Source organism: Papio anubis, chromosome 4 (assembly GCF_008728515.1).
Source record: "Papio anubis isolate 15944 chromosome 4, Panubis1.0, whole genome shotgun sequence".
Classification (NCBI taxonomy): domain Eukaryota; kingdom Metazoa; phylum Chordata; class Mammalia; order Primates; family Cercopithecidae; genus Papio; species Papio anubis.
In genome coordinates this window covers 10,596,532-10,612,485 of record NC_044979.1, presented here as the reverse complement: position 1 = coordinate 10,612,485, position 15,954 = coordinate 10,596,532, and the positions used below count along the sequence as shown (strand labels likewise).

At 44.5% G+C, this 15,954-nt stretch overlaps 1 protein-coding gene across 1 annotated transcript in view; it reads left to right on the top strand.

Moving 5' to 3' along the window:
- CNTNAP2 (contactin associated protein 2) overlaps positions 1-15,954 on the top strand; it is a 2,167,939-nt gene that overhangs the window by 2,000,276 nt on the left and 151,709 nt on the right. Inside the window, exon 21 of the mRNA XM_031664956.1 lies at positions 12,253-12,346. Within this exon, the coding sequence (XP_031520816.1) occupies positions 12,253-12,346 (94 nt within the window). The remainder of the gene's footprint in view (positions 1-12,252; positions 12,347-15,954) is intronic.

Below are 15,954 nucleotides of genomic sequence, written 5' to 3'. Positions count from 1 at the left end.
ATTATTATCACTATCTGTAATGGTTAAAGTTGATTGTTACTAAAGTGATTCTAAATATGAAAGTGTATGAAAACCATGAATTATTCTCATACTACATCTCAAGGACATTTGAAATTTCTAGTAAATTTCTAGTAAATTTCAAATTTACCAGAAAACTAGTTCAGATACAATTTTTAATGATTTACAATCATCTTCTGAATTTTCATTTGCAAGTCAAAGTCACAAAACTAAAAGTGCTAAATATTTTCTGACCAGATTCTCTGAAATAATTATATAGTGCTTGAGCCATTGTGCTATAAATATCTTTGAAATCAATGCTATTAAAGAAATGCTATATCAGCTGTGAAATGAGAATTTCTCCTCCTATTCACTGATGTTTATAAAAATTTTATGAATTTATTGATAGAAAATCCGTTTGCTCAGTTTCTTTTTAAACATCTTATGCTTTAAATAATATTCAGTGTTATTCCAGTAGGTGGAGTATTAGTCTAGAGAAAGTAGATCACTGTGTGAAAGCTAATTTTTTCTTCCTACTATTTTGAGAAATTTTTGATATAAAACATAAATCACCTAATAGGTTCACTAATTATTTTAATTGCATCAATATGGTATGATTTCAATTACTCTAGACCTTAAGAGGCAGATATATTTTACTGATTACATTACCATAATAACAATGGCATAATGACAATAGCAATAAGTACTTATTATACCTCTCATTTTAAAATTGCTTATCAAGCCATTAGTGAAACCTCCTGACATCTCTGAAACAGAAATTATACAACAAAGAAAGATCTGTCTCTTAAATCCTTTCTCTCTCAGGCCTTAAGCGTTTCTGGGAAACAGTGTTCCTTGTGAGTTGAATATTGTTTCAAGGCTGATGCTACCACTTCCAGTCCAAGAATCTGAGACGATCACTACCTCTCCCTGGGATTCTGCTTCCCCTTCTACGTTTGTGAAAAGACAGTGATAAACTACCTCTCTGAGGCCCCTCCCTACCTGAAAATTCCCAACTGAACCTGAAATTGACAATCTTATGGCTGAATGTCGGGAGCCAAGTCTGCTGAGATATTTCGGTACATATGGCAAAGATGGCCCTTGTTACATGGTCTGGATCTCAAAATTGAAAGTGATAGAATGATGCCTTTCCAGGGCAGGTGGACACTTCCTCCCACCCTCCATCCATCACCAAAATTGGTCGAAGTTTAATAGTGCCCTGAAAAGGCACCTTCAAATGGTACCCTTGAGTTGGATCTTAATAATGATTCTGCTCAATGCCCCAGAGACCTGGGAAAATACTATTCCTTAGGGCCATAGTAGCAGAACATCTTCAAAGAAACCTCACACAGCTGGTTCAACCTCCTCTTTTACAAATGAGGAAATGGAAGTCCAAGAAGGCTTCCTAACTTGATAAACATCCATTTAACACGTGGCAGAGCCAGGACCCATCTCCTGGCCCCATTCTCATTCCCCCAGGCCTCCCCTCCTCTCTTACGCTGGAAGTCTAGAAGCTGGTTTGCCAAGGGTCCCTGAATGACCTTCCATAGAGGACAGTGCCTTACTGAGAAGAGGAAACACATACTGAAACCAGCCACTTTTCTCTATTTGCATTCTCACAGCCAGGTGATTCGGGTTTGGAGAGAGTCCCAGCTCCCATGTGCAAGATGCTTTGTGTACTAGAAAGACTTAGGCACAGTGGATTCCCCTGGATCTCTTCTAACTTTGCGGCCAGTTTTCTTTCTTGCTCTTGGACTAGAGAGCCCCCAGCGTAGGCTTAGGAAAAGGGGGCTCAGGAGACAAATCTGTGTGCTTTGGCCCTAGGCTAGGCCACCTCTGTCCTTGCCAACATTTAATTAATTAATTATTGAATTAATTATTGAGTCAAAGTCCTCCAACGTGCCTGAGCCCAGCTTGGGACTGGTAATAAAGTGAGTGGTTTACAGAATAATTCCCAGAAGAAGCACAAATTGATTATTTATTTGGTGAAAGGACAGCAGAAGAGTATTCTGGGCAAAAGATATAGCTGGTCTAAAGCCCTGAGCACACCTGGGAGTGCACAGTGCATCCCCAGTTGTGAGAGTCAAGTCAGAGCACAGGGGCAAGGTCTAGGCAAGGGCACTGTGTTCTCGTCTCTCCACTCTATGAAGACTTCCCCTTCCCCTCTGATCTCCCCAGGGCCATTTAATCTCTCCCAAAGAGGCAAAGGCTCCCTGACTTACCCAACTGCAGTTACCTGCAGGATTCAGTTAACTTTCCCTTCATAAAGGCATCTGCCATGAAACACACCAGGCACCTCCAGGACCGGCATGCATCGCTAACCCAGTGACAAAAGCATGGCTGGTGCTCATTTATTCCAGAGTTCTGTTAGGGGAGAGTGTTTCTTGGCCTCTTTCTTCTTCTTAAGTATCTCTATAATATAGTCAGCAGGATTTATGAGTAGCTCAACCAAAAACAAGTTAAGGTAGACAACGTGACCTCTACATGGGTCAGCCTCCCAAATGATGTCCTCTCATCTGCACCCATCGCTGTTCTTGGGATTGGAGGAATGGCCGCAGGGCTTGGCAATGTAGGCTGGGAGGGGGCTGACCCTCACCCTGCTGACCCTCACCCTGGTGGGTTTGTGGCTCTCAGCAATGTGGTCCCAAGAACAAGTTGCACTGAAATCAAGACCCTCAGAGCAGGGACAAGTGTCTCTTGCATAAAAATTCAGAGTCCCAGATTAACGATCAGTCTCCCCATCGATGCGGTCTGTGAGGATGGAGCCAAGCTCACTCACTCAAACCCGATGGCCGTAAAACGCTATGAGGGCTTCAGAGTCATTCACAGAGATTCCTCCATCTACAAACAGAAGTTCTAATGGAAGTAAAAGCTAGGAATCCATAACTTAAACACACACACACACACACACGGACAGATTTACATACCGATACATACACCAACATGGCTCAGCCAGTGCTGACCCACTTAACACATTTAAATGAGCACCTTGCATGTCACAGGCCCTTTTCATGTGGATCATAAATTAACTGGAAGTTGTATTAGATAACACTACAGAGAAAAATAGCTGAAAGTCCAGAGGTGAGGTATTAGCCACAGGGCTCTGACAACCAGGTATACTTCCACTCCACCTGCTGAGCCCCACTGATCAGTGTTTAACCAGTGTGTGTTATGCCAGGCTGCTGGGGCAGGAGTGGTAACTGAGGCAGTGTCCTTGAACCCACAGGGTTACAGTCTCACCAAGGCAGGATCGGGAACAGAGCTACAACCCTGGACTAGTGGGAGAGCCACACCTAACCCTACTTCTTTCTCTCCCACACATTTACATTTGCTCCATGTCCTCTCCATTGTCAGGAAAAAAGTGATTCTAGGGTTCGGAAGAGGCAGAAAACATTTAGATGAACATATCCTTGATACTGGGCTCAAGGCCTGCTCTTTTGTATTTTCAATTGCAAATGACCCTAGGCTTGTGCATACCCTTCATAGAATGGAGATTCTGGTGGGGAAGAAGATATGGTTTCCACTCTTCAAATCCTCTCTTCTTTGAAATCTGTGGGAATTTCTGGTTTAAAAGGACAGGTAGACACAGATAAGGGGTGCAAGTTGAGCTGATAATTGTTTCTCCTACCTAAAGTCTGTCTGCATCAGCCTCTTCTTATCTTCAGCCTTGGGCTTCAACTTGGAGTAAAGAAAACATTCATCAGATATGTTCTAGGCTGGGCGTGGTGGTCTACAATACCAGGATGTTGGGAGGTTGAGGGGGCAGGATCACTTGAGCCCAGGAATTTGAGACAAGCCTGGACAACATAGTGAGACCCCATCTCTACTAAAAGTAATTTTAAAAATTAGCCAGGCAGCCAGGTGCGGTGGCTCACACCTGTAATCCCAGCACTTTGGGAGGCTGAGGCAGGCAGATCACGAGCTCAGGAGTTCAAGACCAGCCTGGCCAACATGGTGAAACCCTATCTCTACGAAAAATACAAAAATTATCTGGGCATGGTGGCATGTGCCTGTAATCCCAGCTACTTGGGAGACTGAGGCAGGAGGAGAACTGCTTGAACCGGGACCTGGGAGGCAGAGGTTGCAGTGAGCCGAGATCGTACCATTGCACTCCAGCTTGAGCAACAAGAGCAAAACTCCGTCTCAAAAAAAAAAAAAAAAATCCAGGCATGGTGGTATGCACCTGTGATCCCAGCTACTCGGGAGGCTAAGGTGGAAGGATCACTTGAACCTGAGACGTGGAGTCTGCAGTGAGTTGTGACCACGCCACTGCACTCTAGCCTGGCTGACAGAACAAGACCCTGTCTCAAAAAAAAAAAAGAAAGAAAGAAACTCCTTAGTCATACACCTAAAGCCAATCTCTCTATAATCACTTTATTGGTAATAAAATGATATTTTGAAGAAAAAAGATGATATATTCTAAATTCAATATCGCTGAGCTAATTCCAAGTATTCCCCAAAATTAAGGATTAGGAAAAACAGCAAGAAATCCTCGGCCTTTGTCTAGGCCACGGAAAAAGCAGGGTCGGCCTTGAAATCGTGTCCTTCATCTCAGGAGGAGGCCCCGCCCCTCCACTGGTCCAGGAGAACCCACGCCGTTTAGGTATTTCTTCTTTAGCTTTTCCACTGCATCCCCAAAGCGTAAGTGGCTGATTAAATCCCTTCAAACTCCGCCAATGCAAACTGTGGCTTAAAAATGGAAATGAATGGAAATTGCAAAATAATACCTGAATAGACATTAAAGCTTTCAGCTCCACGTGTAAGACACAAGGTCCTGCCTGAATCAGTATGTTTCTAATGGCTTAATGGTAAATGTTGAACAAATTAGTGTTCCCTCAAGGTTGTCCTGGGGCACATGGAGTCACAGTCTTTAATTTTAATGAGCCTCTATTACACAATCTCTTATCGCCTCTTAACTGCCAGTGAAATGACCACCAGCTAAATGTACAGCAAAATACAATTCTACAAAATAGCTCACTTGGACCCCAAAGAAATTACCTTGAAATTATTACACTTAACCGTGGCAAATGCACCAGGGTTCATTTGAAAAGAGGTGGCCACCTGGCAATACGAGTGAAATCATATAATATGTCATTTCCTTAGGCTTTTCAGGTTGAGCTTTTCTCGCTATATCTGATTTAATGCGTTTTCTCTTTTAAATGTAAATACTTTAAATGTAGCTGATCCTCTCCCTCTCCTAATTGAGGTGACTGGGCTAGTACAGGAGGCTGTGGCCTGCAGCTCACCGTGTTGTCTCTGGAGTCAGAGTGTCAGCCTTGGTACTTACTCTGTGACTGGACACTTTTTTTTCTTTTTTTTTTTTTTTGAGACGGAGTCTCGCTCTGTCGCCCAAGCTGGATCTTGGCTCACTGCAAGCTCCTCCTCCCAGGTTCACGCCATTCTCCTGCCTCAGGCTCCCAAGTAGCTGGCATTACAGGCTCCTGCCACCACGCCCAGCTAATTTTTTGTATTTTTTAGTAGAGACGGGGTTTCACCGTATTGCCAGGATGGTCTCGAACTCCTGACCTCATGATCCACCCACCTCAGCCTCCCAAAGTGCTGGGACTACAGGCGTGAGCCACCACGCCCGGCCATGACTGGACACTTCATAATATCAAAGATGCAAGGTCATACCTATCTAATATCTATTCAATAAGATAATACATATTAAAAGCCCAGCACGAAGCCTTGTACACAGCAGTTGCTCAATACATATTTCTTCCTTTTTCCTGCTACTGAATCCCACCAGCCAAGACCAGAACTATATCTGCAGTCGGACAAAGTTGGGTTACAGGAGCTGGAAACCATAGTCGGTTAAAATGGGGTGAAAAACAGAAGCATTAACTGTGGCCAACAGCAACTCTAAGATGTAAGGAAACCCCTGTAGAGTTTCCTAGAGGCCCCCTGGGGCTGAGGGAGCCCGTTCAGGAAGGGACAACCTCAGTGGGTGTCTGGCCGTAGTGGAGGCAAAGCTGCTCCTGTCGCCTCTGCCAGTCTCCAGCTGGGCCTGAGAGTTAAGTTCAGATAGGAGAGATTAACGGAGGAAACGCAAGCCGATGTTTACAGGCACGTGAGGGCCTTCGCAGGAACACCAAGATCCAAAAGCAGCCAGGCCTAAGGGCTTATGCAATGGTTGAACAAAAAGTACTAATTGTGAAAAAGTAACTAAATATATGGAGAGGCTAAAGACAACGGTTATTTTAACAAGAGCTTTTTAACTGTCAAAACACTTTTTGTTTGTACCGATTTCTCTTGGCCTCAACTCCCCACCTCCTGAGAGAAGAATGTTCTGTTCTTCCTCGTAGAGGGAGGGAGGGCATCTTCCATAGGAAAGTTCCATCTCCTGCTTTCAGGAAGAAAAGGCGAGGTCAGAGTGTCCTTTGTGCATCTGTTGTTTTTCTTTCTTTCTTTCTTTGTTTTTGTTTTTTTGAGACGGGGTCTCACTCTCTCACCCAGGCAGGAATGCAGTGGCGCCATCTCGGCTCACTGCAAGCTCCGCCTCCCGGGTTGAAGCCATTCTCCTGCCTCAGCCCCCCAAGTAGCTGGGACCACAGGTGTGCGCCACCATACCCGGCTAATTTTTGTATTTTAGTAGAGAAGGGGTTTCACCACGTTGGCCAAGCTGACTCGAACTCCTGACCTCAGGTGATCCACCCACTTTGGCCTCCCAAAGTGCTGGGATTATAGGCGTAAACCACTGCACCTGGCCGCATATGTTGTTTTTTAAGTGCCTTTAGCTCAAAATTGCCCCTATCCCAAGCCAGCATATCTGGAGATGGCACGTTCTGAAGCCCTTCAGGACCTTGCTGGAGAAGGTGTCTCTGCCTGGCAGAGAGCAGAGGCTCCTCCTGCTTGGCCAAGCTGGAGCTGGTCTGGATTGGCTGGGGGAGCAACAGGCTGGCTGCCCTCTGGAGCGCAGGTGAGGGAGCAGGCAATGGCAACGGCGGTGGGGGTGTGAGTGAGGGGCTACCAGGGCGGCTCAGACACACGTCCAGAGGTCTGTGGACAGGTTGCCACGGCTGAGACGCGAGGGTCACAGAGGGATCTCTTGCAGGCCTGTGACTCGGACAAGCTTCACCTCATGTCCTCACACCCTGGGCAGAGCCTCTGCTATTCCCCTCCTCGAGCCTGTGCTGGAAATTGCGGTAAGCCCCTTCCTCTTGCAGTGTCCCTCCAGAGCACGCTACTGAGAAAGCTTGACGTTGTGCTCACTTTAACAGCAAAAGGCTTTAAGGAATTCCATTGTTTATCATAGAGCTTATATTGAAGGGTGCATTGGGAGCCAGGAAGCAACAAGTAGATTGATAATTGACGCAAAGAGACCCGTATACCTTAGAGAACGACGGGGTGGCTCTAAGAGTCAGGAAGGGTTTATTTTAGGAATCAGGCTTATGGTGAGGAGGGTTCAAGGAAGCAGGTGTCTCTTATCAATTGGGTACGCTCAGAAAAGCACAGCTAATTCAGTTATTGGGCCCCTTAATGCATTTCATCTGGGAGGCAGGAAGAATGGAGAACGCTAACGCTGTTACTGAAGAAATTGCTGGGAGAAAGAGATGTTTTGGTTTGGGGTTGTACAAGGTCTTTTCTCCCCCCCTAAATTTCTTGTATTAGTTTCCCAGTGTTGCTGTAACAAATCGCCACAAACTTAAGGACTTAAAACAACATGCATTTACTATCTCACAGTTCCAGAGGCCAGAAGGGCAGTCAGCGCAAACAGCTGAAGTCAATCAGCTGGTGCCTTCTGCAGGCTCTGAGAGGAGCATCTGTTTCCTTGCCTTTTTCAGCTTCTAAGAGTCTCCTGCGTTCCTCGGCCCCTTCCTCACATCACTCCAACTTCTTCTTCCGTTGTCACATCTTCTCTCCACTGTGACCCTCTTGCCTCCCTCCTATAAAGACCCTTGTGGGACCTGACCATGTGGCACAAGAGCATTCTGCAATTTTGTCTGAATGTGGAGATATGGTGGGCGGAATAATGCCTCCAAAAGATAACGTCCTAATTCTCAGGACCTGAGAGCGCGTCACTTTCCCTGGCAAGAGGGGCTTTGCAGATGTGATTAATATAACAGGGGAATTCTGGATTCCCTGGGCGGGTCTCAGGTCCTGGAGAGCCCTGATCCGATGTGGCTGTTCTGAATTATGTTTGGCTGGGGGACAGCACCACCTGGTGGTAACACTCGGCAAAGCATCCGCCGTCAGCGGCAGAGCCGCTTTTCCTTTAGGGTCCTCTTCACTTTACCCACCTACCCCACCGTCCCACCCATCCCTTCCGGCCACACCCCGCCTTCTTAGGCACGAGGCAGGCAGGAGCAGGCGAGAGAGAAGACGTAAGGACGCCTCGCTCGTGGTAAGATCGGAGACTGATCGGAGAATGCTTTCCTGCATCCCTCCTTTATTAGATAATTTCCTCAGGCGCTGCAGCTTCATCTTTGTGAATGTTGAAGGCTTTCCGGATATCCTCGTCACTTCTCATATTTTCCTAACTGAGCAAGTAATTTGGATTAGAACTGTACATCATGACCCATTTAGGTTCCTGTTCACTGTTTTGAAATTAATGACTTCATCAATGAGTTAAGGCTAGGAGTGTTCATTCTGTGTTTTAGAAAAGTCAAAACCAAGCGGGATCACACATACGCAAGATGACAGAATCAACAATCAAAAACCTCTAAGTAGGCTATTGTTGTGTTACAAAACAAAAGATATAAATGGCCGGGCGTGGTGGCTCACACCTGTAATCCCAACACTTTGGGAGTCCGAGGCGGGCGGAACACGAGGTCAGGAGTTCGAGATAATCCTGGCCAACATAGTGAAACCCCGTCTCTGCTAAAAATACAAAAACTAGCCAGGCGAGGTGGCGGGCGCCTGTAGTCCCAGCTACTCGGGAGGCTGAGGCAGGAGAATGGCGTGAACCCGGGAGGCGGAGCTTGCAGTGAGCTGAGATCGTGCCACTGCACTCCAGCCCGGGCGACAGAGCGAGAATCTGTCTCAAAAAAATAAAAAATAAAACGAAAGAACAGTTTATATAAATAAATGTAAAATTTAGCATTTTGGTTCAAGCCATCAACCACGCAGACATAGGAAGAGAATACACATAGAGATCAACCAGGAATTTTATTTTACTATAGCTCAGCAAAGATAATATACAATGGCTGCCAAAAAGCCAAGTCCGTCTGGTCTGGACCCGCAGAAACAATTCAGGGAAAGGAAGGTACCTCCACTGTGTGGGTCACACCACACCTGAGGACGGATTTCCCTTCGGTGCTCACGACTTTAAGAGCTGCGTTAACAACTGTTAATGACAATTATCGAGATCCCACCATATATCCAGCACTGTATTGGGCCTGAGGACACAGAAATATAAAAACCCAAACATGGGAATTTAATATATCTTTTAAACTGTGTATCCATACAATGAAATACTAGTCATCCATGACAAATGATTTTTGTTGTATATTTATTGAGACAGAAGACATTCATAATAGATCAAGTTAAAAAATATACAAAACATAATATGTGTTAGTTGGGTTCCATCCTTTTTTTACTTAAAAAGTTGAAAGACTATACATTAAGAGTTAACATTGATTATCAGTTGGCAGTTTTTTTCTTCAAATCTGTATTATTTTTTCTATAATGAACATATATTACTTGCATCCATTTTTAAAGTTAAAATAGAATTTTGTTGTATATTTATTGACACAGAAAGACATTCATAATATATCGTCAAGTTAAAAAATATACAAAACAATGTGTTACTTGGGTTCCATCCCCTTTTTATTTAAAAAGTTGAAAGAAAATACATTAGAAATTAACACTTATTATCAGCAGTCAGTTTTTTCCGCAAATCTGTGTTTTTTGTAATGAACATGTATTATTTGTATCCATTTTTAAAGTTCTTTAAGAAAACAGAACTTTGTTACAAATTTAGTGTTTGTTTGTTTGTTTGTTTGTTTTGTTTTTGAGACGGAGTCTCGCTCTGTCTCCAGGCTGGAGTGCAGTGGTGCAATCTCGGCTCACTGGAACCTCCGCCTCCTGGGTTCAAGCCATTCTCATGCCACAGTCTCCTGAGTAGATGGAACTATAGGACAGCGCCACTACACCCAGCTGATTTTTGTATTTTTAGTAGAGACGGGGTTTCACCATATTGGCCAGGATGGTCTCAATCTCTTGACCTCATGATCTGCCCACCTCAGCCTCCCAAAGTGCTGGGATTACAGGCGTGAGCCACTGCCCAGACCACAAATTTAGTTTTTAAATTGTTAGAAGTATTAGGGGGAGATCACCACCCCCTAAGGCATTGCCAGGTAGGCTATTAACAATGGCATTTTGCATTTAACCGCTTAAAAGAAAGTGAATAGAAGTGCGGTGGCAGTTACCCATGTGGGCCATCAGATGGCACCAAAGCAGCTAGCTAATATTTAAGAGCAGAAACTGAAGAGCTTTTGCTCCAAAGAAACAACTATATGAGATTTTAAATATTTCAGATTATCTGGACGGAATAAGTGTTTTTGTTTGTTTGCTTTGAGACAGGGTCTCACTCTGTCACGTAGGCTGGAACACAGTGGCATGACCACAGCTCACTGCAGCCTTCACCTCCTGGCCTCAAGCTATATCCTCCCACCTCTGCCTCTCGAGTAGCTGGGACTACCGGTGCACACCACCACACCCGGCTACTTCTTAAAATTGTTGGTAGAGATGAGGGTCTCACTATATTGTCCAGGCTGATCTTGTACTCCTGGACTCGAGAGATCCACCCGCTTCAGCCTCCCAAAGTGCTGGGATTACAAGCATGAGCCACTACACCTGGTTTGTTTCGTTAATGATGCATTTGACGTTATAGAAAACTTTTCAAAATGATAGCCAAGCATGCAAATGTTTGCTTTAATAGTTTTTGGGGGTGGGGGTGACTTGGATTTTTGTGGCAATACTACTCATGCACAAAAACCTACTGTACCAGTTCTGTGGGCCAAAAAATCTAAAATATTCTTGAGATGTGATGACCCTTTGACTCTTAACCCTGACTGTGCAATGATCTCTAAGTTTCTAGGAAGCAGTTTCAAGATTCTGCTGCAGACAGTCAATAATGAATGATTATTCATTGTAGTAGCTGGTTCTCAATGTGGTGATGAGATTGGATCACTTGCCTGCCCTCTTTCTTCCCTGCCACTGTCTCCTTCCTCCCAAGAGCACGGCTAGCTTCCAGCGTCTTTGCTCATCTGAGGGACAGTTTTTGGCCTAATCAGGCTGAGTTTGAGCAAGGACTCGGGAGCGTATCTGCTTCTGAGTCTGTGCTGCTGCCTTCAACAAGTTACTGCTTGTTCTGTCTCCTTCCTCTACACAATTGACGTGGTCCCCTTGGGAATGCGCATGTCGGAGAGCAATGCTGTGTTTTCTTATAAGCCACAGCTCTCGTCACGCTGACCTTAGCACGTATTAATCTCACTTCAGAAAAAGGAATTCTTACAAAAGAAAGTTTTCCACAGGTGGGCACAAAAAAGGCCCAGAAGGCTCTAAGAGCTCACGGTTGGAGAAACACACCTAGACTATATGGGTGGTAAAAAGACAGCTGAAAATATGAGGCAGGAAAAGTCACTTGGGACACAAAGGACAAGGCCAACGATTCTGACACCACCATCGGCACTTTGTCCACGGGCAGCAGAATCAGAAATGTGCGTCGCTCCCATGGTCACTGTCTGTGCACTGTTCCCAACAGCTGCATTTCTCTCTCTCTGCTGCCAACTCACCCAACCACCCCTGCCTGTGGCAGGAGAAATCATTCTCATTGGGATAAGTGAGAAAACCATGACTGTTTACCCTACTTGACCCTCAGCATTTGAGTGTGTGTGTGTGTGTGTGTGTGTGTGATCGTATCACAAAATAAAATGCTTCAGCAAAACTTCATTGCTGTAGTTGTGGCATATTCTATATCAGAGACACTGGAGATTGGGTCAAGCAGACTTTACTCCATTAAAATGAGCCTGGATCTTAATCCTGTAGGTAAATCATCCACAGAAAATGTACATCACCTGGAAAGCTGTTCATAAGGATCTTCACTTACCATGCTCGGATTTTTTCAAAGAACCCCAGCAAAGGAAGAGATGGGTTTCCATTTTCTCGGGCTGGTGTTTTAGAGTCAGTGCTGATGAAATAAGATATCAGAAAACCAGGGTTCAAAGAGTGATGTCATCCCCACAGGAAAGATTTGGTTCCACCCAGGGTAGTGACATCCTTCTAAAAGTGTCTCTTGTTTTCTTCCTGCAGCTCGATCATTATCCTTCTATGAGTTACCATCTGCCAAGTTCATCCGACACCCTCTTCAATTCTCCCAAGTCGCTCTTTCTGGGAAAAGTTATAGGTAAGAATGCGGTTCATTCGGTATAAATGTGTGTGAAGAATACATTTGTTTGGGTAACATGAATTTGGATTTTAAAACTATCAGGTAAATTTCTCTCACTGGGGCCAGTCATGAATATCTTCTCTGTACAGGAAAGTTACATGGTTGTTCTCGGTGTTGCACAAGAGAAGCGTCAGCAAATCATCTTTGGGGGAAATTGCTCATGTAACTCATTCTAAAGTTAATTAGCCTTTGAAATGCGTCATGATTAGGCTGGACATGGTGGGTCACGCCTGTAATCCCAGCACTTTGGGAGGGTAAGGCGGGTGGATCCCTTGAGGTCAGGAGTTCGAGACCAGCCTGGCCAACATGGCAAAACCCTATCTCTACTGAAAATACAAAACTTAGCCGTGCGTGGTGGCGGGCACTTGTAATCCCAGCTACTTAGGAGGCTGAGGCAGGAGAATCGCTTGAACTGCGGAGGTGGAGGTTGTAGTGAGTCAAGATCATGCTACTGAACTCTAGTCTGGGCAACAGAGCGAGACTCCATCTCAAAAAAAAAATAAAAAACTTGGCCGGGCGCGGTGGCTCAAGCCTGTAATCCCAGCACTTTGGGAGGCCGAGACAGGCGGATCACGAGGTCAGGAGATCGAGACCATCCTGGCTAACACGGTGAAATCCCGTCTGTACTAAAAAAAAAATACAAAAAACTAGCTGGGCGAGGTGGCGGGCGCCTGTAGTCCCAGCTACTCGGGAGGCTGAGGCAGGAGAATGGCGTGAACCCGGGAGGCGGAGCTTGCAGTGAGCTGAGATCCGGCCACTGCACTCCAGCCTGGGCGACAGAGCGAGACTCCGTCTCAAAAAATAAAAAATAAAAATAAAAAATAAAATAAAAAAATAAAAAAATAAAAAACTTGTGATTGGTCATGGGGGCTTCTAAATCAACAATGGTAATGGAACCAGTGTTGTTTGGCGCGTGGCATAAACTACAACCCAAGTGAAGGCAAGTCTGCTCCAGGCTTCTCTATGTAGAATTTGGTTTATTACAAACCTCTACCTACTAGCAGTATGTAACTTAACGTTTCTTTTGTCAAAGCGTATCAACATGATTCTATCTTCCTCTCGTAAGAAAGTGCCTTGATATTATATGCAGATGAGAAGACCAATAAGGAACGTAACAGTGTGACAGAACACCCTTCCCCCCGTGCGATTGTGAATTCCAGAGTTTCCTTGTCCCTCTCTTCACTAGAGGAGATGAGCACTGTGCAAAGCTAAAAGTGTACCATGAGCCACAGATACGTGAAGGTTACACCCTAAATTTTTAAACTATCGATATGATTGGTGACGTATTTTTATATATTTAATGTGAAGTCAATGCATTTTGTTAATATGAGGCTGTGTACTGTGAACCGCATTGAAAACAGTAAGATGGTGGTAATGTACAGGTGGGAGGGAGGTCACTCGGCAGCCAGTGGGTAGAAGTGATCAGAATAGTATTAATGGTAAAAATGCTCACTTAAAAACATGGGGCAGGGGTCACAAAATGAGGAGTGAGCAGGAGACTGAACCTGTAATAAAAATAATAGACTGGGCGTGGTGGCTCACGCCTGTAATCCCAGCACTTTGGGAGGTGGAGGCGGGCGCATCACAAGGTCAGGAGATCGAGACCATCCTGGCTGACGTGGTGAAACCCCATCTCTACTAAAAATACAAAAAATTAGCCAGGCGTGGGGGCGGGCACCTGTAGTCCCAGCTACTTGGGAGGCTGAGGCAGGAAAATGGCTTGAACTCAGGAGGCAGAGGTTGCAATGAGCCGAGATCATGCCACTGCACCCCAGCCTGAGCAACAGAGCGAGACTCTGTCTCAATAATAATAATAATAATAGAGGCAGAGGTTGCAATGAGCCGAGATCATGCCACTGCACCCCAGCCTGAGCAACAGAGCGAGACTCTGTCTCAATAATAATAATAATAATAATAATGATGTTGTGCACTTATATGAGATTTACTGTAGGCCAGGCTCCATTTTAAGCACTTTATAGACATTAGCCCATTCAATCTTCATCACAATTGTATGAGGTAGTTGAGATTATGATCTCCACTTGTTAGATGAGAAAACAGAACCATGAAGAGATTAAATAACCTGGCCACCTGGCTAATCAGTGGCAGAATGAAAATTTGAACTCGGGCAATCAGATACCAAGGGAGCTCTTCCCTGTGCTGTGATCCCTGTGGCAGTTAATCTAGAATGCAAAGAGAAAGACAGAGAGGACTACTTGGGCAGGTGGTAAGTGCTGAGGTTGACCAGTTGAGGGATAAAGTCTATATCTTGTGCCAGAAAGTGGTCAAGAGCAAAAAGGATTCCTGGGTTTAGAATCAGAAACACGCCAGTCCGGTTGGTGACAGAGGCTTCCAGAAGACGAGGAAAGCAGGCGTGTGCACGAAGCCCAAGACCACACACTCGGTGAACAAGACAGTGGGGAGTGGCGAGTGATAAATCAAAGGGTGGAACTGGAAAACAAATGAAGGCTAAGATATATTGATCATTGGACCTTAGATATTGTACAATATGAAAGATAATTAAACAGCTTCTGCTTAATCCTTTGCATCCTGAAAACAGCACTCAGGCACAGTCAGCTTTGGATTACCTCACCCTGATGTCTTTATCCAAATTTTCTCCAGCGTTTTCTGTAGTTGCTGGATTTTTACAGATCTTATCACTACTTTTATTGTCTGTGAACAAGAAGAGACTTTGTGACATTACATGTTACATGTGTAAACATAAGAAACTAATGTCACAACAATCGAATGAAATGAGATCCCTGATTATGAACCTCATTTTGTGGACGAGAAAACTGAAGCAGAAGAAGGTCAGTTTGACAAAAGTTAATCAACTAATAGTGGCAAAGTAGAGTTTGGAAGTGAGGTCTCTCTGAAGAGAGTCCAGACTCTTAAGTACATCAGACAAACAAAATTCATGGTCCAGCTCCAGCAGAGGGATGTATTTGAAAGTTGAGTGATGCCATCAGTTAGCAACAAAAAGTGGCTGTTTAGCGGAGTAGGGCCTTGGTATTCATAAGTCATGCATCTGAGATTTTGGTGAGTACCTGCTTTCCACCAGAGGTGCTCCCACAGTTCAGTCAAGAATGCTTTAAAATGTGAAGTGCTCCTTCAGAACCATATGATTCCATCAAAACAAACTCTGCGCTATGATACGATGATGTTCCTAAAGATACTACACTGTGATATTCCTAAAGTAACATCAGCTATAAACATACCTGGAAAAAAATAGACTTTTTATTACTTTGTGGAACCTACAAAGTCAAATTTTGATGGGAATGTTGGATGATTTCTAGGTTCTGTCACTATGAGTAATAGTCTCTGGTTCGTCTGTTTTTCAGGTCGTGTAACTAGATTCACATTTCAGCACAATTCCAATATACTGTATGAGGCATGGACCTTCAGGGTCATGAACAAATAACATCATAAAGACCACATTTTCTACAGCTAAGAATGTACCGTGACATCAATCTGTGCAAAGCTAAAAGTGTACCATGAGCCTCAGGTACATGAAGGTTACACCCTGAATCTTTTGTACACGCAAGGAAAATGTTGCTGCATACACAAAC